Genomic DNA, 27,589 nt, shown 5'->3' on the forward strand with positions numbered 1-27,589 from the left:
TCCTCCTCTCTTTCTCCCACCCCCTTCCTCCCTTGCCGTCCCCCTCACACTCCTCTCCTCACTCACCCCTCTATGTCTTGCTCTCAGTACCGCAGACTACCTGGCCCTCGTCCAGAATGTGATTAAAGAGAATGATCAGCTCCCTCAGCTCCCCTCCTTCCTTCCTCCCTTCCGCTCGCTCGCTCCCTCTCTTCCCTTTTTTTCTCTCTCTCTCTCTCTCTCCCTGTCTTTCTTTTGACCCCATGTTAGTTTCCTAGAGTCTACAGATCTTCAGAGAAACAACACGTAAATACTGTAAAAGGACGAGAACTAGCTGTGGAGACTTCCAGAAATGGTCCCATGCCCACACCATCACCACCACTCTGCCCCTCCATTAACACCGCTATCCCTCTCCTCCTCTTACCATCAGCTTTCCCCTCCTCTCCCCCTCTCTCTCTCTCTCTCTCTCTCTCTCTCTCCAAACTGCCTCAGCTCTGACTGGGGTCTGGTCCCTTTGGTCCATAATCATGAACAGGCCCTCAGAGGGACCCGACCCAACCCAGCATGGCCTAGCTTGCCCAGGAACCGGGTCCTCCATAGCAGGAAAGGCACATTAACTGGGTCAACCTAATGTGCAAACTAATGTTTGGAGAACATAGGGAAAAAATTACCCAGATTATTCTGACTGCAGCCGAGGAGAATGTCTGCTTTGCGCCATTATGGGGAAGCATTGAGGAAACATTCTTTTTTTTTTCTTTCCCTTCTTTTCTTTTCTTTCGGTCTTTCTCTGAACAGTAGATGAAGACCAGCTTATCTGGAAGGGAGCTGTGTATAATTAAAAAGAGAAAGGAAACTGTTGCAGGGACGTAATCATGACTAAACTACAGTACAGGGAGAATGATTTTTTTCTTCTTCTCTCTCTCTCTCTCTTTGGTTGCGTCCAAAAACAAAGAGCGCAGTGCTGTTGTGTCAGTTCATTATACCGTGGGTTTACACACCCATGTTCCACTGCTGATTACTCTAGTGTATGTAGTGATGAGGAGTGCACAGGGGTCTGATGTAATATGGCTAAAAGGGATTTGAGCATGTGCGCCAAAGGGCATTTCCACGTCCATTAATGCTGGCGCTGCTGTATTTTCACAAGTATGACAGTGCTTTGGTTCTTTAAAGGCAGAGTGTTTTCCCAGGAAATGTTCCGTCTTGTTTCAGCAGGCTAGCCTGAAGGGGGTCAGGCTTGAAGTCACCCTTAAGAGGTGATAATCCAATTGCTCCAGTCCTCACCAGATTTGTTTTCCCCCTCGTCTGGCACTGTGTTTGTGTGTGTGTTTACAGAGAGTGTAAGCACGCATGCTGCAGAGGCAGCAAGATGCCACCAGTTCCTTCTATGTCCAAGCCTGGGCCCCATTCTAGATCAGAGAGAGGTTTACGGAGGCCAAGTCAGTCAAAGGCACACCTGCAGAGAAACTCCAAAAACCCTGACTGCCAGCTTACACTGACCCGTTTAAGGTGTGCTTATTTGGAGTTTAACCCTGACTTCAAATTTTCTTTTCCCTCTTCCCCCCTTTGTGTTTGACCAATGGGCCTTGTGCTCTTTTACTTTCGTTCCTTTCTTCTGCCTCCCTTGGCTCTTTAATCTCTTCCACCACACCCACCCTCCCAATTCTCCTCCCCCTAATGTCCAAACCCCACATCACAGCAAAAAGTGCCTCCCGAAATACATTTGCGCGGCGGAGTGAGAGTGGCTTTGCAAGGCCAGCTATAGCTTGTTCACTTGCTGTGTGGTTTTCATTTGTGTGTAACCAGGGCTTACACACTGGAGCATATTTGGAACTGAGCAGAGCAGCTATACCCTACAGGTAATGCTTTAACTGTGCTGCCACCATCCAAGAGAGTGGGAGGATGATAAAGGAAGTGTGTTACAATCCGAGTTCTTCCTCTCTGCCGGTGATTTCCACACACTCGCACATCTACCACGTTTATGCAAAGCTTTTGATGGCATTATGCAAGATAAGCTCATTTTCTAGTCTGATTCCCACTCTAGTACATGCTTTAATGACTCTTAAAGCCAAGGGCTTCTTTTTTTGGGCATAATAGAAGTCCCGTGGTTTCTCAGTTTCCACGTAGCCAGAGTGCTTTTTCCACACCTGATCACTTTTGTTCAGCCATTTTATGGCTATTGGGGAGGTGAGCGATTTGACAGTGGTTAGCGCCATGAGCCCTAATGTTTATTGGTAGCAAGCGTCTAATAATTTTTGATTACCCCAGAGGAGGTATTAACCATGTTATTCAGCAAGGATAATTTCTTATTTACATGCCCCAAGCAGTGAACACTCTGAAGGAACACTGGGGCTAAATGCACAACAAACCGAATCAAACATGCCAAACGAGATGCTGCATCCTGGCTGGCTGCAGGGCTGAAGCATGAGAAAACCTTCATTATGCATTTACCATGATTCATTTACAGGGTTATCAATTTGCAGAATACATGGAGGATGTTTGAAGGGGGGGGAGGTGAACACCAGAGCAAACGAAGGGAAGGGAGAAGCGAAGGGAAAGCGGGACGAAAAGGAGTGAGATATTCAAGGATAGCTCGGTGCCTGGATTTTTTAAAATGCTGCTCCAATTACCCACGTTTCCATGTTCTGAGGCAGAACTTGCATGTTAAATGGTTAAATGCTAGCAATCTCCTCTCAGTGTTATGCTCCGCCCCCTAAAAAAAAAGCAGAAACCGATTTCCCTTTAATGAAAGCCGTTTGGCTGTGGAATTCTCTTCTCTGAGACTGAGGCTACACAGAGATGTTCGAATATTGTTCAAATATTGTCTCTCTGTTCATTTAGTTTTTTCTCTTTGTTTGGCTTCTGCCCTGCTTACTCAAGGGTTTCACGTATCCGTCTGTCAGTATGTATTTCAGGACAGTCACTGCATGTTTTCTTTTTTTTCTCCCCTGGCAACACATACTTTTTAAAGCATCTTTCCCTCTGCCACCAGGCAAGGATGACTAAGGCCCCATTAGAACAATTGGAGGAAACTTAGGGAGACGGGGAGTGTTTAAAAGAATGAAAGCAGGCAGAAAACAGCACTATCTTGTGATAACCAGTGCTTTCTTTCATTATCCAAACACAAAAACCTCCACCTTGGAAAAAAAATGCACTCCTTCTATAGCTTCATTGAAAAACAACACAATGAAAATAAGGAGGTGGAAAAAAGTGAGACAAAAAAAAGACAAACATTAAACATTTTCTAAAGTGAGGGGGAAAAGCTGCTTTGTTTAGTACAAATGCTTAGTCCCAGGGATGCAGTCTTTAGACAACTGTGTGTCTGCAGTAGACATCTGTGAAGCATGACCTTTTGACCCTGGAAAGAATGCTCTTAAGGTGGGGCTTTACCACTGCATCATGGCCTACAGGACAGCCCAGCAGCAGCACAACAAACACAAGCACTACAGAAAATAACAACACAACAGTCGATGAATGAGAAAAAAACATTTGAGAATGAGGTGAGGAAATAAATGTGGACGGAGAGTGAGGCACGCAAATGACAGTGAATTACATCCTGTGGTTGTTAAGGGAAACAATTTGAATCAGAGATAATGTTGATAAAAAATCTGACAGAGACTAAAAGTAGAGAAGGAAAAGGGAGACAGGAAACATGTACCGAAAACACAAATGGACCTGTGCGTTATGCCTCACAGGCCTGGCTCTCTCCTACTCTTTTGGCCCCCCATGAGATCATTTTCATCCTTTATGAGTCAAAGGCAAGCCAGGTTGAAAATGAGAGGTTACACAAGCCAGAGCTCAAACCCTCAGAGTGTGAGAGGAGAAGATCCCCGCTGCAAGGGCCCTGCTGCTATTCAAAGCACCTGCCATTGTGTGGGCGCCCATCCAGGCCCATTGTTGTGCAGAAATTAGTCGTGCTCCCTTTGGCTCCCTTTGGCTTCCTTCAGCTCCAGAGGCATGCGGCAGACCCCCTTGTTGTTTTAGGTTCAGATACATGATTGGATAGATGCGTGGCCCCAGCTACCATCACCACTGGCTGTGGCCCTTTGGCCTCTCTCACACAGCACAGTATCATTCCGTTTTTTGTCTCTCATCCACTCACTGTTATTCACTTCTCAAGAACACCAAGGCCAACATTCCTATAGTTTTTGCTCTCTTTCTTTTGTACTCCTACTCTCCTCTCTCCTTTGGTGTATATGCTTATTGTTCTTTGGAGCACCCTCATTATACCCATGGTTATATTTTAAGGGCCTCTCTCTTTTGATTTTGGTCTCGTGGGGAGTGCGTGGTGGGCTGGTGGGAGCTGTAGGGCCGGCCCGGCTTTCAGGGCTCCCCAGCCAGCGTCTTGGAGAGTGGGCTTGGGGGTATTATTGGGCTGGGCACCACCACAGAAGCCCTGGTGCTACTGCTGGTGCAGGGGGTGCATGTGAGAGGAAAATTGAAAAGTCAATAATGAAAGGCGTTACAAACGTATATAAATAAATAAAAAGACGGAGAGTGAAACAAAAGGAGATGGAGAGCTTCAAAAAAAAGAAAGAAGAAAAGCTGAGAGCTAAAGTGTATCGCTAATTAATAGCATCAGAGGAGGAGCTTATTTCCTCCTTTCAGAACTTTAATTCTGCACATTAACTTGCAGGGCGAGGCAATGAATAGTTCATAACAGGAGTGAGGTCCATCACACTGCCAGGCCAACCAACAGTTGGTTGTTGTGATTTTGATGGATGATAAGAAAAGTGCCAAAATAGGGACTGGTGTATATTGCAACATTTTTACTTTATTTTGTTTAATGCACATATGTGAGATCCACCTCTTAGAAACACATTTGAATCAATGCAAAATAATAATTTCTAACACAAAGCACAGCTTCAGAACACCAAGTAACTGAAGTTCAAACTTATTCTAGTATTAGTATAAGTATAGTTGCATGTAAGGCAATTTCATTCTCAGTTTTTCATTAAATTATATATATTTATTTTTCCGTGCAGTGAATCAAAAGGTGAAGTACAAGAAATTGATGAAATATGAATTTTGGAGGGTCAGCAATGATTAAGGGCAGTCATCTGAGCCAAGGGCTTTGTAATTTTTCTTTTTTTTTTACTGCAGTAATAGGTTCCTCTCTCACTGTTCATGCCCTGGCAATTTCCACTGCCAGCAGCTGTCAAGCCCCTAAAATCAAAATTAGTGCCATAGAATTGGGCCTTAATGAAATGACCTGCTGGATTTACCTTAAGGAGCAGGGCATACAGTCAATACTAGCCTCATCAAACCCCCCCCTTTCTGTATGCTGCACTTCCATTAAGGAAAGGAAATAGTCTCGAGTAAATGTATTAAGCACGACTTCCACCTTCTAATTATATTTTTCTCTTCTCCCTTCATAATTCATTCGATCTTTCATTAGTTTTTAATAGTTTTAATAATGGCATCACCAAGTGTTTGTGTTAAGGATAAATGTGGTGATGTAGTGACCCAATATTGTTAGGAGCATTTTCAAATTACAAAGGCAGCGTTATTTTCCTGCTATCATACATAGTAATATGGCCATAAGCATTACACCATGGAATCCAGTACTACTTGTGTGCCAAGGCCCAGTGGAGGACATTGGGTCCTGGTTATTGACTTGTAAAGAAGTCAGTAGGTGAGGGATCTTGACAAGACATGAGCGTCTGACTCTCTTGTAAAGCATATCTGATTTCTCTGCTCGTTGGCTTCCCAGAGAGACTGGCTCTACCCTCCGTTAATCAGGCTTTTCACTCCAATCTGTATGGTTGGCTCTCACTCTCCATGCTATGATTCCCCTGTGAGAATGGGAACAAGGAGAAGGTAGGAAAGGAATCAGTTGTTTGGTGAAAGAGTAATATGCATCATCGCATTAGAGCAGGAAAAAAAATCCTTTGGCCAATAAATTTTGTTAAAGATGGATTTTTGTGTCCATTTGAACTACAAAAATAACATGCAAGTGTGTGTGTGTACAAGAGGGCAGACAAAGCTAGTATCAACTGAGCAACATCCACACTCCTTACAGATCTGACTAATTTATGAGGATAAACTGTGTTGACAGAGAGGGAGATGCAGGTGGAGGGAGGAAGTTTTCATTAACTCTCCAGAGCAGGCCAAGCCAAAGCCCTGGAGGAATCTCTCTCAGTTTGAACTTTATCAGGGCCTATGCTTAATCAATACACCATCGGAAAAAGAATTAATTACTAAAGCAGAATAAAACAGCCGCATTTTAAACCGAGGATTCATCAATTCTGTAATCTCTTGGTTACAGCTCAGGTGTCAGGAGGCTCATTTCAACTCTATGTAATGAGGAACTGTGGGAGTTTACTTCTACCCTCCTCGGCCCTCCTTCGCTACCCCCTCCCCCCATTCCAACCAACACTCTATTCCTATCCTATGTTTCTTTGTCGAGATATTCTTCAGGATAGACCATCTTCTCAGTCCTGCGCCGTTCCCTTCCCACCAAAATTCCTGTGTTTGCGGGGATGGGACGAAAGGGTATTAACGTTTAAATCTCCGGTGCGAAAGCTGACTGGGACGGGGACATTCCTGCCGCTGCAGCCATCACGCTGGACATTCCTCAGCTCATTCTGGGATACCGCTGATGTGAAAGTGAGAGAGGGGCATAACGGACGGGGAGCCACAGTGCAAAAAAAACAACCCACCCATGCTCAATTGGTAAAAAAACAAAAATAATAGTTGGATGGAACCAAGGGAACGTGACGTTCATAGGATTACGTTTGTTGGCAATCAAATTGTTGGTGTATGGTGAACACATTTCGATTCTGGGGGACACATAGGAAGTATCCCTTATGTCAAAACAACCTTGGCTGCACAGTTACCACAGCCACTGCCGGTCTACCCTTCACAGCCCTTGACCCCACCCCAAAAGCCTCCAAATCGACTGTCCTTGACTCCCTATAATGGGGGATTTTAAGGCAGGTTGAGAAGGGGTTATGGGTGATGAATTGGGTTTTTAGTGAGCTCATTAGGAAGCCAAACAGAGTTTAGACTGGCGGAGCGGGGCAACAGCACAGTAATCAGTTCTGCTTGCTTTGTTCCTTGCCTCCAGGACATTTGTGTGGAAAAAATAGAGAGCAAGAAGAAGAAGAGAAAAAAAAAAACTTCATGGCATTTGGCTGATGAGAGGGCTGCTGAGCAGAGGCTACAATCTGATGGTTGACTTGTTGATTTATAAACCTTTTAATCCATTTAGTCCCAATCCCCCTAACGCTGCACAGAAATTCCTACCTTTTGTTAAACTCTGCTTTGATGCCACTGTCCGTCAGGTGTAGCAAGGTCTGTTACAAATTCAAGTTTTCCTCCTGTCTCCGTATGAAAACACTGAGTTTATTTGTTTGGCTTTAAATTGCAATTGAGGGTAGAGAATCACTGCTGATGCTGTTATAATACATCGCCTCAAACAGTGTAAGCTGTTCTGAATTACAAAACCGCACACTATTATATCTGGCAACCTGCATTCATCTGCTCTTTCTTGCAGTTTAGGTAGAAGCCTTTGATATACAATAGCTCCTAACGGGGATTATAAAGGCATTTCTTCACCAGCAGATTGAACCACATGATGCATCTGCGTGCTCTCCATCTCTTTGTTTTCTTTTGTCCTGAATCGTCTCATCTTATTTTTTTCTTTTTCGTGCAGTCACTACATTATCATTCCAAAGTAGAGCAACTTAGCAATTTTTAGGAGGGAAATATTGGGGAAACAGCTTGTTCTACTAATGATCACACTTGTTTCAATTCAACATAGGCCCAATAGCTTCTGGGAAATACCTTTTCTTTAATATTTAATGCATCATTAAAAACTTAAAATTTAGGTATGCTTCTCTGTGGGCACCCAGACCCGTTTTTCTCTTTATAAATTATATAAGAGTAGTATCAATATAGACAAATGAACACAGTTTTAACCGCTAAGACTGGCTTCATTGTACAGAGTCTGTCTGGAAAGGGAGAAGTCTGGGTAAACAGGAACAGAAGAAAGGTAAAGACGGTCACATTGGCGGGCTTATGAATTTGTTTATGAAGAACTGAGATTACCTGCGAGACCAATTAGCACCGTTCGATTCAGAATGTAAGGGATGTGCGCCAGCATTTTCTTCAGCAGCGTCAGAGTACAGGGTGAGCGGGGTGGAGTTATCAGGGAGGCAGAGAGTGTGAAATGTCTGGTGGAGACCCAAAGCCCTTCATTAGCCACTGATCTCTGTCTGCTGAGTGAGGGGCAGTCATGGGCATCAGAACTCCTTTTTAGTCCCCCCCAAAAAAGAGCGGGGTGAGGGGGGAGGAAGGCAGCTCCCCCATCCCCTGCAATTTAGCCCTTTGCCATTCATGCAAATTGGGTCCTGACATCTGCAAGGGCCTGCCTCTTTTCTTTTATACATCTTTATTCCATCTCTTTTCTTTGGATCTTTTTTCCACTCCTCAAGTAAAGCCCCCTTTAGATGCCAGAGCCGTATCTCAGCTGACATACATTCTTTTATGCACACATCTGTGTAAAAGTAAAAGTAGTGCTCTCATGCACATAAAAATGCACAGAGCTGGATGAAAGTACTACACGAATTAAGATCCCAGGAGGCCATAGCAAATATTGTGTTACTGTCAAACCCCCCAGTTTATGATGTAATAAGATAATTGTTGCTTCAAGTAGAAGGTTAATCACACCAGTAACTAGTTCAGCTTTGATATTGTGTGTCCAGCGCTTAGGCTTTAGGTTCTTGGCAGATGATAATCTTATGAAAGCATCAGAAGAGTTGTAGGCAGTAACACTGGAGAAAAGGCAGTAACCAGACTTCCCTCCCTCCCTCCCTCTATTCTGGAAGAACTATTCCTCTTTGGCTCCAGGGGAGAAGCTGAAAGGGGAGTGTGGCTTTCCTCCAGCCCATATCAGAGGTTAAAAGGTAAAATAGCCCAACTGGCTGTCAAAAACAAGTTTTACCTCCAACCCTACACCCTCACCCTCCTTTCCCTTCTCTCTGCTCCCTCCACTTCAACCTCACCCTCTATGGAAGGGATGTGCACAGTGGGGTCAACACTGTGCCTGTGAGAGGAGAGAGGCCTTGTATCAGTGGAGAGGCGATAGTTATCTCTGGCATTCCAGGGATGACAGAGAGATATCTGCCTGATGGCAGGGTTAGGGGGCTTAAAGAAAGGGGCGGAGAAGAGAGAGAGAGAAGAGGAGAGGTACAGGAGTTGTCGAGCAACTGCCTCCCCCCCCCCGCCAACTCCCACCTCCCTTCCTCTCATACTGCCTGACTGCCTCGCTTCCCCGTACATAGGGAAAAAAACATCTAATTAGAAGCTCTTATTCCACTTCATTTAAGGGAACACTTAATGATGTGTTTTTGGGCAGAGACAACTACACATTACTTCTCATGCAAAAGGAACCACTCACTCGTGGCACCCAGGATGCAGATACAGCTGTGTTTGGGATGGTTTGTCCTCATTTCCCTAGGATGTCACAGTTTTTTTGTAGGCGATAGGGGGAAAGTGGTAGTCTGCTTTCCTTCACCTTTAGCCAGTGTCCTGGTGGTAAGAGTGGGCGGTAAAGAGGAGGCGGGTCATGACATCTCAGTTTGGCAGGGAGACTTGCTAAAGGAGAGAGTTTGTTGTAATTGCTCTGACAGGTTTTAGGGCTGTTAATGACTGGCGGCCTGAGCACTACCAATTTGTCAGCATGCTTGCTGTTTACTAAGCTGTTGTTTTATGGTCCAGTGCAAGGGGCTGCCGCTTGTTTAAGCACAGATCAGGAAATAATCAGCGTAAAACACTGGCTGCAGCGGTGCACACTAAAACAGTTCCATTTCGGGCCCTCATCTACTATATGGATCTGAATGAGCGCTGTTAACCATATGGTGTGTGGTCACACAAAAACACACAAACACACTGATGGTTACTTGCAGTCAGAAATTGGATGGCGAGGCATGTGTTTTATCATTAAAGGGATTATGTTCTAGTCGTTAACACTCTTCTGTGTTGCATGTTATGCGAGTGCGAAGCATATTGCTAGCATGCGGTCATGGCCAGTGGACCTGTAATCCCCAGTCGGCATAGAGCAACAGAGGGCCGGCCATTCCACTAGTGTGAATAGAGCCACAGCATGTTTGTGTGTATGTGTGTGCGTCAAGAGCATGTGCTCCCAGAGCTTGCAAAGACCCCTTCGTAAATCCAGAGTAAATAAAAGGGGTAACCAGAAGGACAAAAGAGGAGCCCCCACTGCTTCTCTCATTCGCTGCCATTTGGGGGACTGAATGTGCTAAACGCCGCTTATGTTGGCTGAAAAGTTGAGGAGAAAAAGAGGGGAAAGGGAGGCTCTAAATCCCCCTCTTCTTTTCTCTTCATTCTCTGCAGCCAAGCCTGCAGGGCTAGAGGTGGTGTAATCGGAGGGTGTTGGAGGGAGGGTTGGAGGGCCCGGTCACCATGGTATGCAAAGGTAGAGAAGGCCAAAGGAACCTCTGCTACAACAACCCGTTTTGCTTCTGCTCTCTGTCCACTCCAACTGTCCTCATGAGTTTCTCTCTTCATCCCACTTGGATGAGCAATCCGAGTAGTTTGGGTTGACAGTGGGGTATGGGGGGTCTGTTGTAATTAGTCACTTTAAACCGCGGCTTCCATAAGCCACTGCCTCTACACTCTTGCTTCATTAACCTGAAACAAACGCTGGGGCCTCCCAGTGCAAAGTCTCTGCACAGCCTTTAGAATGATACAGACCACATCTAAAGCTTGTCTTGAGGCTCTTCAGTAGGTGCATTAATGGTTTAAGTAAGTAAGTCTGAAATATTGTTTAATAACTAGCTAGGACTGGGTTTGGATGTGTATTCCAGGTATTTATAAAACACTATTCATTCATGCATGGGTATATTGGAATGATTGAGAAACAGAGGGAGTGTATTCTAGGCGTAGCTGCCAGTCTGCTTTACTCACTGTTATATTTGTAATGCTCCCAAGGCTGACTAGACCTCAGTGGCTCCCTTAGGGATAGGGTGCCTTCAAGATATGAAGCATGATCTCTACAGTCATTAGGACTCCCCCTTTACTCTGAGCACAGACTGTAAAAAACTTTATGGTCGACCAATTTTTTTTTGGTGCGATAAATCCTGAAGCGACCCTGAATGTGCCAACATTAGATAAGCAGAGTTGCAGAGTGTTTACAGTCCTTTCCCAACCCGTTAATGAGCTCAGCCCTGAGACCAATTTACTCGCAGGGAGATATATCTGAATGCATTTTTAATAACCACCCACTGGTGATGAGAGAGGGAATGTGTGTGAGCGTAATGTGCTCTTGGACTTGCTTGTTTGTTTGCTAGCATGCTCATTCACCCTCATTGCGTCTGGCTATTGTCTTCCATCTTGCTTGATTACACGTTCACAGGTTGTGTGTGCATATGGAAATATGCATGTACTTTCATTGCAAGCACTTTAAGTCAAGATATTGATAGAGTGGGTGAGAGAGAATGAGAGAGGAAGAAAGTAAGGGAAGACAAGGGAGGCTGTATTTTTTTCGTCTCCAAGGGCGCTGCTTTTCCAAAAGTGCCTGGGGCTACACTCCAGCACCTCAGCTCCCCTAGGCCTTTCGGCTGCCTCTTAATAGCCAACCCCCATCTGTGTCACATGGCCAGATGATGGGACGCTTCCCCCTGCTCTCCTCTGTACTTTTTTTTTTCTTCTTTTCCCCATTTTTTTTTTTGAGTGCACATCCACACAGGTTAGAATGGCAGAGTTGCCAGGGAACAGTCAGAAGCCATTAGCGTTTGGGACAATTTGCCCCGCAGCGTTCCTTCTCTCGCTTATAAGAAAGGAGTGGGGGTGGATGCAAAGCACCAGCTCTTCTTTAGATGTAATGAGGTTGTGGAAGTTGGGTCTTCTTTATTTTTTTTTGTGCTTTCTTTTCCTCTCCCTGTTCTTTTCTTTCTTTCTTTCTTTCTTTCTTTCTTTCTTTCCTTGGTTATTGCTTTTCCACCCTCTGCCTGCAGTTGACCTTGTTTCTGCATCTATACTATACTGCATTAAATTCACAAATGAATACTGTGCTCTGAATTACTGCTTGAATATCACATGTCTAACCTGAGCACACATGACAGTAGCCTTGTACAAGTGAGAGAGAGACAGAGGGAGAGAGAGACGCTGAAAGCCTTGGAGTCTGGTTTCACCCTCACGGGCTAGGGCATGAGGCAGCGTGCATGCTGGGTAATGAAGTGACAGGTCAGTCTGTAAATACGCATGGGTCGCTCTGGCCCTGGCCAGGGGGGAGGCTATCGCATTGCAGTGAAAATGGAAACGTCAATAAAATTAATCTGCCAGCCTTTTGGCCACTGTGTTCCATTGGATGAGCCTGACTGCTCACAGCAGGAGAGGGATTTGGAGAGTGGCTCGAAAATCAACACAAAACCTAGCGGCGCACAAATAAACAACCAAACTTTGTATCAACATTATTCAGTGGAGCTCAAAAGCAGAGAAACAAGGGGAGGGTGGTTAAGATTCACAGCTCACCAGTTGTGTTGTTACTGAAGTTTGAAAGCAAACTGGGGGAGTTAGAGTTGACTTCCGTCTGGGTCACATTTCTCAGGAAGCCCCTCACAGTCAGGGAGGGCTATGGCCAGACCAACGTTTATTGTTTTAGGCTTTCCTGAACAAGGATTCCTACTTAGTCTGGGATTTACAGCATTTGCCACTAATGAATGCCCATTCTACAATTACAACACCCCTAGCTTGTGTCACCGTTCCCATATGTCCTTCTGGTGGGCTATTGCTTCTTTAACTTCACACAGAGAGCGCAAAGTCTGCACTTCTCTGTTTTCCTCTTTCGTGTGGCTCCGCACTAATGATGTGGAAGGAAAACACTGTGCACAGACAGAAAAGAAAGACAGAGGGAGAAGAAAAAAAGAGCGAAAACAAGGGGGAGGAAAAAGAAAAAGAAAGTGGGTAAAGTAGTTGGAAGAGAGGGCCCCTGCTGTCCTTGTATTCTTCAATTATTTTGCATTTGATTACACCACCAGTCGGATCTTTTTTCTTTCCCCCTTTTTTAATGTTATTAGTTCAAATATTTATGCAAGATTAAGGCTTGTATAGGTGGCTGTGATTGATGCCTCCCCAAAAACAGACGGACATGCGAGTCTGAATTTTGAGAACGCCAGGGTCCTTCTGTGTCTTGGTGTAGGAGTTTTTCAGATACATAATTTAGATGCCCTCAAGGAAGGCTTTCAAGGCATTTGTGCCCGGGGGCAAGAAAAAATAACTATGACTGTTAAAAGTAAATCATTTTTGCTAATGCACAATTAATGCTGGGGAAGAAGGGGAAAAAAGGCAAGGGACAAAGATGGAAACTTCGATTTAAAGGAGAAATCTTGGCATATGCATGTTTTTCCTCTCGACATGAAACGCTGTTGGACATTAATGCAGACGAAGCCGCCACTGGCCTTTCATGCTAATCTTGTGGCAGAATGGGGAGGGGTTTTGTTCTAGGTAAGGGAAACTTAAGCGAGTCAGGGTCTGGGGTGCGGTGTTTGGGGGGGGGGGCGCGGTCGGTCAGACGAGTCCATTATGTGCTTCGAAGTGCAACAATGAACCACCCCAAATCACACCCCTACTTTAATACTCGTGCCTGTCAACTGTATGCCCCGTGAACGATCATCTCCTTTGAGTTGTGTTTGTGTGCGAGTGCCTTCTGCACGCAACATCAATTCACGAATGTCTGCGTGATACTGTACGTGTCTGCGGAGCTCCCTCCTGTCCCCTTTGGCTGTCTTCAGAAGACAAGACAAAAATGGCTCTACATTATGTCAAGCATGCAAATTTAATTGAATTAATGATATGAGTCCAAGCCTATACTGTACTTCAGGGCTCCTTGTCCTTTTTCTCTTTCCCTCTCTGCCTCCTACTGTACAACTGGAATGAGGAAACTAGTGTTTCAGTGTCCAAGCATAACATTAGAGTCATTAACCCCTATTCCCCTCTCTCGTGCTCTGGGGTATAGAACATCTCTGCTAGGCCTCTAAGTAAACCCCTCTCTCTCTGAACAGGCCTTCGACTAAGGCCATTTAAATCCCTCCAACCTCAAATCTTCACTACATAACACTGGCTGTGCTTTGGTGATTTTCCCGGCCTCAGTGCAGTGCTTCTAAATTCCTTCATAGGTTTCTGTAGTATTTGTCCATTTATCCATCTTTCATCAGCCTTAAATTCAGCCCCGACCGTCTGTACTTGAGTTTCAGCTTTGAGCAATTTTTTATATCCGGATTTCTTTTTTCTCTGTGTGTTGTAAGTCCATGGTGTAGTCCGGGATGTTATTTAACCCTGGGTTTGGTTTCCGTCCAGGAGATGGCTTAGACAACAGCGTTGCATCGCCCGGCACGGGGGATGACGATGATCCAGACAAGGATAAGAAGAGGCAGAAAAAGCGTGGCATTTTCCCCAAGGTGGCCACGAACATCATGAGGGCGTGGCTATTCCAGCATCTCACGGTAAGCACAGCCATCACGTTTTGGAGACACAAACGTCTATTAAACAACACAGGTTTAAAAAAAGTACACACACACACACACACAGCTGTCACATTGTCGTTAGTGATGGAGTGAGTGATGGCAGTGTTGTGATTCTCACCTGTCAGCCACCTGTCAGAGGAACACACTGACCAGGTCAATCTAATCAGTTTGGACTGTTTGCGCCGCTCAGCACACTCCGAGTAAGAGAGAGATGGCCCAACAGTCCATGACATGTACTCCAATGTGAGATGTTGCCTCACGTTTTGTCCTATGGCAGAAAAAACTAAGACAAAGAGCACGCTAGATACTGAAGGATGGTTGTGTGTGTGTGTGTTTGCTTGTGTTTGTTACCTTTTCTGGCATAAAGTAGTAGGACCCTCAGGGGTCCAAAACTTGGTCCTTATAATAACCTTTATGAGGAACCTGGTTTAATTTAGGTCTAAGGTTTGTATTGTTGTTAGGTTATGGTTAGGGTTAGGCATTAACTGGCTACAGTTAAGGTTGGGGATAGCGCTTTGTTTCAGACTGGACAAATGAAGTGCAGGGGTCCTTAAAATGATAGCTGATGATAGCACTTGAAATTAGGATTGCAGGCCCACAGCAACACTTGTGTGGAACTTGATCAGTTTCACGTTTCTTCATCCTTTTGAGTTGGTCAAATATGTGCTATGGTCAGATAAAATATTCAGTTTTTGCAGAAAAACCGAACATACATGCATACGTACGAACTCCTCGCTTATTTCTGTATGTGTGTGTGTGTGTGTGTCAAATGGCTGGACCAAATGCCACCCCCCCCCCACCACCACCACCACCACCTTCCCCTATTGTCAGGACATTATCAGAACATCAGTCTGTATTGATTTTGCAATGCAGGTCAAATTTCAGGAGGAGGTGACCACCAGGACACATAAGCTGCTCCCCAAGCACATGGCTCCATGTCCCAGAGATGGAGGGACAATGTGGGGGGAAGGGAGAGGTTAAAGGAGAGAGAGAGAGGGAGGGGGCACAGGGAAGAGAGGAAAAGTAGAGAAGACTTAGTGTAGAACTTCAGCCATATGGATCATCCACACATTTAAGAAGGTCAGGAGCCCCCCTGTGCACCTTGTACCCCTCCCCATTCCACACCAAACTAACAGTGCCCACGCCTTGCCTAACCAAAAGCCCAAATAATGAGTGGCCAGCAAATAGGGCCTAATTGAAAGGGCTGTAAATCCATTACATATTGGTCAGGGATAATCAGGAGTGCTTTAATCACTTTTATCTATTCAGGAGCAGTGAAGCTGCAATAGCAAAGCCCTAAGCCTCGCAGGCCTTAGCGGCTCCACCACGCCAGTCTGCATGCTTATTATTCTCATCATTATCAAAATGACTTCACAGCTGTTCACAGCTCTATCGCTCCCTGACTGGAGACCTCGCACCAAAACGTACACACACGCTTCATTCACAGGCTCGGGGCGGGAGGGAGGCAAATCATTTTAGAGCTATTCATTTTCTGCTTTAGGTCGTTTTCCTCGTCAACCTCAAGAGTGGAACACTTTGTTTGTGTGTGAAGAAGAGGAAGAACAAACAAAAGGGGCAAAATGGTCGATATAAGTGCCATTTACTGTACATTCGTTACTCGCATGCACATCATAAACACACCTTATGTGAGTTTTAGGCCATCGTGATTTGGAATCTTCCCCAGTGAAAGCCTCACAAAGCTGCGGCACTCTCCGCTGCATAGGCTGCAGAAAGAAAGACAGAACGGTGCGTATGGAGAGTTTGGAACAATTTTCTTTAGAATTGTTTTAAAATTGAGTTGAAAGAGTGGAAAGACATGGAGGAGGGAAAGCAGAGGCACGTTTTTTTTCAGAGTGCTGGTTCATTTAGACAGAGAGGAGCTTTCAAGGCCTTCTTTTTTCTCTCACCCTCTCCTTTATCACATCCCCTGCTTATAGATGTTCTCTCCAATCTTTATTTGTTTCTTTTGTGTGAAGCTCTGGCTGGTCTTGTACAAATAATAATCCCTCCCTTTTAACCTGCCTTCATTTCTCCACTGAGGAAGAGGACTAATTGAATTATCCCCCTTCTCTTCTCACCATCCAATTCTACCACCCATAAACTCTCTCACTTTCTCTCTCTCTCTCTGTGTCTCACACACACACACACGCACACACACGCACTCACACGCCCATTAGCCTTTCTCCTTTCTTTTAATTTGTTAAGCAAATGTATTTGCCAATGCTGGATGCATTTGTGTAAGGTTGAATTCTTGGGGACTTTGGCCCCTGAATGGCCTATAGCGGCATTCTGCCATTCACGCATTCATTAACTGAGAGGTGAGGAGTGAAAGGAGTGGCCTTGTATTTTCTCAAACCGCAGGGCCAGCATGGAGCTCCTCTTCCATGAGCCACGGGGGTCTCTCTACATATGTTCTCAACATCCAGCCATTGTCACGTCTTCTGAAAAGCTCAAAAGGATAGGACCCCCCTTCAGACGCCGAAAAACAACACAGGCCAATAGTAACAACTGTTGGCTTTTGCATTCAGTATAACAAAATTGCCCTCGCCCTCTCCCCTCCCACCTCCCCTTGCCTCCCTCTGACCTCACACTCTCTTGAGAGAAATCGCAGGATGGTTTTCTTCAGTCAGACAGTCGCTTGTCTGTAGAAAGTCCTTTTAAAACATGTAATAACCCTACACCTATCTTAAGATAACATGTGTCTGCACATATGCATACATTGCACTCTAAATAGGCTATGATAACTAACTGACTTGTTTTGTATTGAGGCCATATGCACATGCACTAGCGAGCATGTGATCTGGCAACCTTAAATACCCCATATGTAATCCAAACGGCTGCACAGATCAGCTGGTGTTAGCTGGCAGAGAAGGGTCAGACTGTCTCTCCACTCCCTCCTTCTGTCCTCCTACCCACTCATTCTCTCTCTCTTCCTCTCTCTCTCTCTCTCTAATTCCCCCTCCCCTCCTCTCCATGAGTTTCTGGATGTCTTCCAGCCACATTAGCGGAAGGGAAATCCCAGAGTGTTGGTATAAGCTTTTCAATACTACAGGGAGATTATGTTATCAGAAAGGTAAACGTCGCTGTTAGAGGTAAAAAAAAAAATGCCATACTTCACTTCAAAACCAACGGCTACAAAATTCTGTAGATTAACTGAGACTTGGAGATATGTAGATGGAGGCAACATAGGATAGAAAAGAAATTATGAAAGGACGATAGTGATAGTTTTTTGTTATTGTTGCAAAAGGTGATGCGTGTTTGTTTGTCAAAAGCAAACTTGAAAATCTTCAATTAGCCCCTCGGTGCCCCTGGCCTTCCTTCCCTCTCACCCCCTGCTATCCCCCTGCTGGCCCTTACTCACCCCTGTAAAGACAAGGGTCGGCCTCGCAATGAAAACAGGAAGCACTCAGATACAAAGATACCACTCTGGGCTCTGGCTGTGTCTTTTGACTAGTGTAAACCCTCAAACACCTTTGAAAAATAAATAAGGGGACCTCAGGAGCAGACCAGGCCAGTTCTGAGTTTGCACACGTGTGTATGCATGATCCAAGAGGGAGGGAGGGAGGGAGGGAGGGAGAGTGGTCAGTCAGATGAGTAAGTAGGTAGCACTCTCAAGCATCAAGCGTCTCAGGTTTTGTGCTGGGCCACACTTTGGCTCTGTGTTTTGGGAAATGCTGTTAAGCTGCTAAGCCAGGTGTATTGGTCCCCTGGGATCTTTGAAAGGGAAGTGATATATATATACTATATATATATCCCATGGTCATTTAAAAATGTCAGTGAGCGACAGAATAACGTGCAATTTACAAGATGTCGCCATGGCCGTATTAAATCTGTTAGTACAGGTGTTAAGCGGAGTGAGGGCATATCCCACTCTGTGCATTGTGTTGCAAACATCATTAGTTGCACTAGTGATAGCCACCCCCCCCACACACACACTCACACCCACTCCCAATACAAGCCCAACATAGCATTAGTCTCCATGACAACAGGGTGTCATCGTCAGGTCGGGCCCTCCTATGGGAGCTGCTCTCTCTGCCGCCCTTTATAGATTCACATAAAAGAGCCAACTAGGGTCATTCACAAGACATGGGCACAGGCACGGCCGAACCCTGACAACGGATGTTTGTCTCGTACGATAAACAAGTGTAGAAAGTCCATCCCTCGGAAAGAGAGGGCACGTTGTTTGTGTAGACTAAACAGTCAGCCCTGTAGTGTCCCCAGTTTTGTTTAAGCTCCTCTAGTCCTTCTAATCCTTGTGTGTTGTTCCAGCACAAGCAGCGTTTAACTGGTGGAGACACACATCTGCAAACAGTTTGAAATGCCAAGCCCTTCCTCCTTTTTACGTTGAACGGCTGAGCGCTGTTTATTCTGTATAGCTGTCTTCATCTTTCCAGTATGGCACAGTAAGTTTAAAAAACAAACATTTAATTTCGCTTAGGTCGCCTATTAGTCATCTGGGGTAATTGCATTGTTGATTTGTTTAGATTTATATTGTTTGGAAGTAGTTCCGCGTGTCGCAAGAAATCAACTTTTTAAAAGTTTGACAGTTGCTTTCATCTGTGTTGCAAGTTTCAAGATCTGTTTGCGTTTTGCCCGCTTAGGTTGTGTGAATTTTTCGATGAACAGTCAGTGGAGACAAAGGAGAAGCAGGGAAGGGTTTAGGGGTAAGAGCAAGGGTGAGGAGGGGGTAAAGAGGGGGCTCCTTAGGGTCATGGAGGTGGAAGCCTGGAGGAGGCCCACACACTAATCTGTCATGTGCTCGTTTGCCTCGAAGCCCAAAAGTCAGCTCTCCAGTCACCCGTAGCAACCCGGGCGACAGTTTGGTTCACTGCCACCGCTCAGATGTGTGACTATCAGTGGGAGTCACAAGGAAAAAAGAGTCATCACATTGCTTTTGTGACAATACCCCTTTTCTTTGTGTGTGTGTGTTTGCAAAACAGCCGTTAGTGACAATATGACAGGATAGTTTGGTGATGTTAAGCACAGGGATCATTGAAAGTCACTGATAATGACTGTGGAGGGCATCTTTGCGGGGGGGTGCTGAAGTTTGGTGCCTGTCTATTGTCTTGTCTCTGTGTTCTAACGTCGGCTGCTCAGCTGTCCTGGAAGAGAGACACAAACCCCCTCAGTCTGCCATCTGTTCTTCCACAGAAGGGCTACCACAACATGGGCAGACCTCACACGGGAAGACACTGAAGCTCGAACGCTCAGACATTAGCGCGATATGATACTCTAGAAACTCTTTATTTCACCTTTGCTTCACCTTCCTTGTCAGCGCTTATTAACGTATTAGCCCCTCGTGTCAACAAGATGCTTTTTATAGACGGGAGAGTGCAGAAAACAGAACGAAAGTTTAGAAGAGGGATCGAATGACTTCCCATTTTCACAGGCTGTATAATTATATGACAGGCTGCATCAACTCTGCCGTCTCATTGCAGTGCAGCTTTGTGGTGATTTTCTAAGTGTTAGTGTGTCACAACTCTGACACGAGCCTTGCTTACGGTGTGTGTCGGCATAGTTGACACTTCATGCCGCGAGTTTATTTATGCTTAATAACATAATAAACCCTAATTTCTTTTATGCTCCGACATCAGACCTTTACACTTTGCCCCCTAATCCAGATCTGTCATGATCCACTTCAAAGTCAACTAACCCACGTGGTGTTCGCTCTCATGTACAGTGAAGTATGGCACACATGTTTGCACTTCCTATTTTAATTTTTCCATTCCTATGGGCTCGCTTATCCTCTTAATAAGCATCATGTTATTGTGCATGCGGAAATACAGGGATAACTGTATAACCCCACTACTTCTCCTCCCTCTGTTCCCTTCCGTCTCCCTCCCTCCCTCTTAATTTTCATCCCCGCTGTTTGCATCTTAATGCAGGTTGTTAAATGAAGTAGCAGAAATGAGTGCTTTCGCAAAGGGACTGTTTACGACAAGCTCCCACTGCATGGAGGTGATTAAGCTGTGTGAAACTCCACGGTGTTTGCCAAAGGAAAAAAAGAGAAAGAAAAGAAAAACAACCCGCTTCATATCCCCGAGTAAGACAACAACAAAGAAAATACAAAAGGAGTAATCCCTGAAATGTGATGCAATGTGCATTTCTTTAAATGAGGTTTGACTATGGGGGTGTCCCCACGGAAGACCACGAGCAGAGCATGAGTTGCAAACCCTGACCGCAGAAGAATACAAACAGAGCTAGGCCCATTGAGGATAGAGGGATTTATAAACTCCCAGCCTAACTCCTCTAAGAACACACATGCACAAGACTGAGGAGACTTCTTAAGGACCCTACACTCCACTGAGAATAAGCCCCAGTAGAAAACAGCAGCACAGTCCACGGCTGCAATCATAGCACCTGGCCGAGGTGGCGCTACGGGAAACAAGGCTGAATGATGTCACGTGTAATCAGGGACTCTGCAAGGCAGTATGTGATATCATATATGCCCCTGGTGGAAAACAGGGTTTATTAAGATGGTGGTAGCTGATCCCCTGCCATTTTCCTTCTCCACACATTTGGGGTTATCTTACTCATAAGAAAATGTAAAAGAGGATTTTGGTTTCACATGTTTCAGACAGTTTCCTTAAATTACCCCTTTACCCTTCCAGGGGTACTGGCCTACAGGCTGGCCTCATCTCCCCACGGTTGATTGCGGGGGTTGTGGCATGAGTTGCTAAAACGGTGGTTGCTGCATGCTGGGGGGACCACGGAGGCCAATGAGATTCTGCTGCAGGCCTCCAAGCAGCCCTGACATTGCTTTGATATTCATATCACACCAAGAGAAGAAATGCAAAAGGGAAAAGGAGCAGCACCAGGCGAGGAAATGGCAAACCGGGCTAACGAAGGGAGGGGGGGAAAGGGGAGAGAATACATGGACTGATGGAGGCATTGAATAGAAATCAAAAACAGACCTCGTGTTGCACTGTTTGGTTTGTCATGGGACCCTGACTACACCAAATCCCACTCCTACCATTTTGTGTGATTTTTATCCCCTCCCTCCCTACTCTTCTCCAATGCATGCTTTTGTTCTGCCCAACACTCAGTCCAGGGGCATGCAGTGGGATTCCAGCACAGTGGGGTCCTTATAACTGGGAGCCATGTCTCTTGTTCTCACCTCTTCCCCCCACTTCCTCACCTTTTCATTTTTTTTTCACCCATTGATATCTTCTGTTTTCCTCTTTGAACATATGGACTGGTTTTGTAAGGGAGAGCCCAGTCCACATCAAAGCCTGAGGCTGAGCGGGTCAATTTGTTACTGCTTTACCCAGCTCTTCCCCCTCCACTATAGCCCCGGTGGACTATCCCTGCACCACAGCCATTTACCCAGAATGCTCCATTGCCCAAGTAGTTCTGCCTAGCACATGTATCGAGCCATGTGTTTTTAGGATCTGGTCTGCAGATAGAGCAGTTCACGTTAGACCTCGGATTTTCTCTGCAGCCACATTACCCCAAAGATCATGCAAGGCTATACATATGAGGTTGTGTGATAGAGAGCAGCCCCTGTACCACACACTGATAAGAAAAAGCAGATGGATAGAGGAATCAGAGAAGCAAAGGGGGGGAAAAATCAAATAAAAATAAATAAATAAATGTATAAATCCAAATCTAAGCAGAGCATGCTTTGGCTCCAGATGTGAATCTCTCTGAATATTGATTTTGGGGCAAGCAAGTCCCCCCAAATCCCCCGGGCTGCAGCGACTGACATACAAAGCACCTCTCTAAAGCCTATAAACCAGCTTGTACAATTATTTAGATAAAGAGAGCAACAACAGCAGTGTATGCCTCCCAACCCAGAACCTCCTCCTTGGCTCTTATCCTCCTACTACTACCACTCCTGCTCCTCCTTTTCCTTTTTCCATCCAGTATGAAGATGAAAAAAATGAAAAAGGGGGGCAAATGTGTAATTAGCCACACATTTCTGAATCCTCCTTAATGTTCATTACTGAAACCAGGGGCAATTACTAGTTCAAAGGGGTTTAGGGCACCCGCAGTCTGCATAATCAGTCGCAAATTAAGCACTACTCATTTGTCACAGCACAGCACGCATACTATATGTCTATGTGCTCATGGAAACACACTTGCATGCACGCTGTCAGAGTTGAGTCATACACAGGCTGACAGGCATCAATTTTTATTCAGGCACAAATCTCAGTTCCCCTAAGGTACTGGGTTATGTTGCCCAATCCTCTTATGCTCTAACACTTTGTTTTCCTCAGACAGTAAATAGAAAACACCTTCACCTTAAGTTGTTAGACATTATACTGTATCCTACTTGCATTCATCCTCTTATAGGTGTCCTGCCTGCACGTACAATCCTCACCGCCACCTGCCCTGTCTGTCTCGATCTTACAGGGCTTGTTTTTTTTTCTCTTTAGACCTCTATCTTCCTCTGTATCTGTCTCTCCCCACCTGGCTGTGTGTCTGCAACACGTGACAGTGTGTGTTTCATGTCTGCCCCCGGAGGTGTATCTCGGTTACCTCTGGGGCCAGGTCACAATGGCTAATCCTGTCTTCAGGTGGCTGTTTAGCACACTGAGAGGAGAGCTCGCAGAACCGGAGGTGAGCTCCTGTTACAGGACTCCCTGACCAAGGGTCACCTCTGACACTGTCAGAATACACGCACACGCACACACACACGCGTACGTTGCATCAGATAGGCAACAATGCTTTGTACATGCATAAAATCTGGTACACACACACACACACACACACACCAAAGCTTTCCCACACAGACACTGCAACAAACTTTTGCTCAAACACATTGAGGTTGCTTATCAATCCCAGGTGGCTCAGCCTTCATTTCGTTCCTCCCTTGCGTCCCTTTATCTGCCACATGTACTACTTCTCTTCTAGTCTTTCTGTCTTCTCTCTTTCCCAGATCAGTCAGACTCTTGTTCGCTGTAGGATTCCTTGATATGATCTCCATGAAGACTTGCTCTAGTGGCCATGCGTTCCCTGTCCTGCTCGGCACCTTTAACAGGGACACAGTCAGGTCTCCAGCAAACTCAATGGGGCCCTATCATGTGTGGCTCTGCCTCAGTGTTGTGGTGCGGGGAACTCATTTTTCAGTGGGGGAACGACATCCATCTCAGCAGCCAAATGCTGGCTGTTTCATTAAGTAGCCCATCCAGGCAGACAGATGTGTTCACCACACAGCCATGTTTGCCTATGCAAGAGCGTGTATTAACCCACAATCCTTTGGGGGAGATTAATAGGCTACCAGCCCCTTTCCATTGATTATCTTCATGCCATTTTCCCTTCCTTTCCTGGGCTGGATATTAAAAACTAATGAAGCCTATTGAAAACGGGAACCGCGAGGCTCTTCACGGATCATTTTAGGTTATTTGGACTCAAACAGAGAGGGATCTCTTTAAAGCACAGTTTGAATCGAATTAAGAAAATAAATGCGGAGAGCAGTGCTGGAGAAACGGTGCAAAGAAGGGAATAGAGAGTGTGTGAGTGTAAAAAAAAATAAAAATATGTGTTTAAGAAAAGACAACTCTTCTCTGACACATGGAGCAGATGTTAGCAATTCCAGAGCATAGAAATGCATTCCTAGTGTTGGAACCACGTCCTAATTGCCATAATGGAGGTGGTAAGCGCTGACAGTAATGGAGTTGTGGGTATCCATCCCCAGCAACCTGAATTAGGGGCCACTTGGCAGATCCACTTCAAGATGGCCTTTGTTTTTTCTGTTTTTACCAGGACACCTGAGTCTTTGAACATTCTTAATCTCGTTTTTTTTCTGACAGGCTTGATGTGTAGTGTGTTTAACTTTCCCGCCCCTAATATGGTGTTACACGTAAGCGGCTCTGCAGTGTATTGGGAGAGGGTGGCGTGGGGATGAGGGCACGTGAGATAGATGGATTGGAGAGACCTGGGCGGTGAGTGAGCAAAGAGTTAAAAGCGCCCATGTGATGGGTTCACCTCTGCACCAGGCTTGGTGAAAGGCGGCGGGGTGCTGTAGGGGAAAATGACTTCCTGAGACATTACCATCAATCACCAGACAGGTCAGGCCCCCCAATCCCGCCATCAGGATGGAGAAGAGGAGAGGGGGGATGGGGACGTGGGATTAGACTAGAGGGGGAAAAACAGAGAGGAAGACTGGTTAAAGGCTTGTTGGGGAACAGACTATTAACAATATCTTTCTCTCACTGTCTTGACTGTTTTATGTCTTTCTCTTCCTCGGCCTATCTGTCTCTCTGTGTCTTTCTCTCTTTCTATTTTCCGCTCCCCCATAAAACGACTACCCAGGCATTCAGGAACAGCCCCTGCTGGTCAGAGTCCTCTTCTTGGCTCAATTGCATCATTAATTATTCCGAAGGCAGTAGGCTTGAAGCAAATCTAAAGAGGGGAAGAGAAATGGAGAGGGAGCAAGAGTTAGATGGGGAGATGGGGGACAGCTGTCTAACACCCCCAGTTGGTCTTGCTCTCACTCTCTTTCTTGCTCTGTCTCTTTCTGCAAATGAAGGATGGGAGAGGGGAGGGACTTGGGTTACCTCAGTGAGCGGTTGTGTTACATTCCTGCGAAGGGAAGGAGTAGGGGGGTGGTTCAACGAGTTGTTGAAAAGAACACAGACGCTTGTCAACAGCCTCCGAGCCAGGGAGCCATCATGCCTTGCTTTAGGCCTGGAGGTCAATGACCTTGTGATGCACCCAGATAGAGAGGTAGAGGGGAACAGTGAGAGAGAGAGAGGGAGGGAAAGAGAGCTACAGCAAATCCACCGTACGGTACGTGTCACTGCTTGTCTGTGGCAGAGGTCAGTCAAAAGCCGCAAAAATCTTCAAATCCTTCTCTTTCTCTCTTCACCCATAAAAACGGTGTGTGTGTGTGTGTGTGTGAGCGGCCGGCGATGTGACTGTGGATTAGCTTTCCCCAAAGCACTCGTCGAGTAGAAGGAACAGGAAAGGCAGACAGAGACTGAAAAAGCGACGAGCGCTGGCAGTCGCGGCAAAATGGCCCATTAGATTTAAGGAGTAAAAGTTCATCAGCTTTATTAATGGGAAGGTATATAAATGAAGTATGAATTACCTGACTTTTATGGAGTGGCGAGAGTGAAACTGGAGTGTCTTATGATATAATGTTTTAGTGAGCTGTTCTCAGCGCTCTGATGAACAGGCTGCAGAGAGGAGGAGGAGAAAAAGAGGAAGGAGAGAGAGAGAGACTGAAGTGTGCTGGGGTCCCTTGAGTCCAGCGGTTGGAAGGTTGCCTGATTGTTGCTAACATGCGTAGCTGATCGGGTTAGCCTGGACACAGGGACGTCTGCAACTTCCAGGTTGTCTCTTTGTGTGTCATTAACTAGCATAGTTTATTAATTACCTGAATAACAAAGGACAAATAGCAACGTATCCGATTGTTTTTTCCATCTTCCCCACATACACACACAAGCATGCTACTACGATCAAGCAGGCCTGCAGTTTTACATGCACAAATGTGTTTAGAAGCATGCATGCACACATACTGTATATATAAACACAAGAACACGAGTACACACACACACACATGCCAGACAGACACACACACAAACATGCTCCCCATCATCCTGTAATAAGCGGTAAGCTGAGCTAGCTGATGGTCATCCTCCCATGGGGCTGCTGGGTGGCTGCCAACTTCCTGCCTGCTTTGTCAGTGGATAAAGCCCCTAACAAACGAGAGGGCTGTAGCTAGGCAGGCCAGCCAGGTCGAAGGTCACCTCGGCCCCGGGGCAGGATTGAGCCTAAGAGCACTACAAGGAGAGAGAGAAAGAGGATGGAGGAATGCACTTAAAGATTGGCTGCTATTAACCTGGCCTTAAAGCCATATTCTCTTCTCTTCTCTTCTCTTCTCTTCTCTTCTCTTCTCTTCTCTTCTCTTCTCTTCTCTTCTCTTCTCTTCTCTTCTCGTCATACTGACTCTCCTTTGAGCGCCATTAAGAAAGTGAGAGATCCTGAGGGCATTTGTCTGTCCACACTGTCTCATGCAGCCCAGCCTCTGGGTGTTGAGCAATGACAGGAGAGATATTTCCTTGACTCATACACCCCCTAGATGAAAGGAGAGCTCAAAGGATGTGCACTCCTGAAAGACAAAAATGTTATTCAGCTAAAGAGAGGAGGCACAACAGGTAGGGATGTGTTGACTGATCAGAGTTTGGCTGGCTTTGTTCCATGGAAGTACTTGTGATGTTGGATGAATGCACCCATGTTACCATCAACTATGCTCCCCCGTCTTATTGACAGGGACATGATCTGCAGTATCCGACTGTCATGGGCCTAAGAGAGCATTTTACTGGCAGAGGGTGGAGAACAAATTGAGACAGTGAAGGAAAGGAGGGAAAATCTTTCTTTCCACCCCAGCTGTCCATTCAGAGGGAGAGAAAATTTGACATGGCTGACTTGAACACATTTAGCATCATTAGCAAACAGGAAGTGTCCCCTGCAGCTGTTTTTCAGTGGGGGAGGAGGGTGTTCCTGCCTTCACTGTAATGGACAAATGTTACCCACCATGTTTGACTTTGATTTTTGACCTGAAAACAAAAATTGACATTACAAATGTCCTATGATATCTTCCAAATTGGCTTGACATTCCAGAGCTGGCCCCAGGGGTTTCTTGTTTGTCCTCTCTAAGTGGTTGTGCTCTTGTTGTTGTGTCCTGAGGCTTGCTATTAGAACATACTGGCCTTTCTCTTGAGAATGTGGAGTCTTAAAGAGACATGGGGAGCGATGCAAGGCAAGAGAGGGGAGAGCGCCAAAAGAGGTCTTGGTTGTGTGTATTTGAATACTTATGCTCATTAAGTTAATGCAGAATGAAAGGGAGAACCGTCAAGTGGAAACTCTCAGAAGCTTCTGTTTGAAGAGTGAACAGGCCCCTTTATTTTTTGCTCGCTCCGTCTGTCTCTCAGCAAATTAATCTGTTGCTATTTCAATTGAAGATCAGCCCCACTTTACTTTGACTTAGGAAGTTAAACAAAGTCTAAAGAATACAATAGATAAAGAGGATAAACCTAAAGAGACCCTGTATGTTAATATTAAGTCCTTTTGCCAACAGACTTTATTAAAAGGCTCTAGGTTTTAAGTGGTTTACAGTTTTCTCCTTGGTCCCCCCTGCTTTACCAATAGTTCTTTCTTTAGAGTAGCTTGTCAGT

At 45.5% G+C, this 27,589-nt stretch overlaps 1 protein-coding gene across 6 annotated transcripts in view; it reads left to right on the top strand.

The window, feature by feature from the left end:
• Window positions 1–27,589, top strand: part of meis2a (Meis homeobox 2a) — a 76,382-nt gene that overhangs the window by 18,089 nt on the left and 30,704 nt on the right. For 3 of the 6 annotated variants that reach the window (XM_044047711.1, XM_044047708.1, XM_044047710.1), the window contains exon 8: window positions 14,299–14,444. In XM_044047711.1, coding sequence (XP_043903646.1) covers window positions 14,299–14,444 — 146 coding nt within the window. The remainder of the gene's footprint in view (window positions 1–14,298; window positions 14,445–27,589) is intronic. The other 3 variants (XM_044047713.1, XM_044047709.1, XM_044047712.1) reach the window with 1 other exon arrangement.

Source organism: Solea senegalensis, linkage group LG16, assembly GCF_019176455.1.
Source record: "Solea senegalensis isolate Sse05_10M linkage group LG16, IFAPA_SoseM_1, whole genome shotgun sequence".
NCBI classification, from domain to species: Eukaryota; Metazoa; Chordata; class Actinopteri; order Pleuronectiformes; family Soleidae; genus Solea; species Solea senegalensis.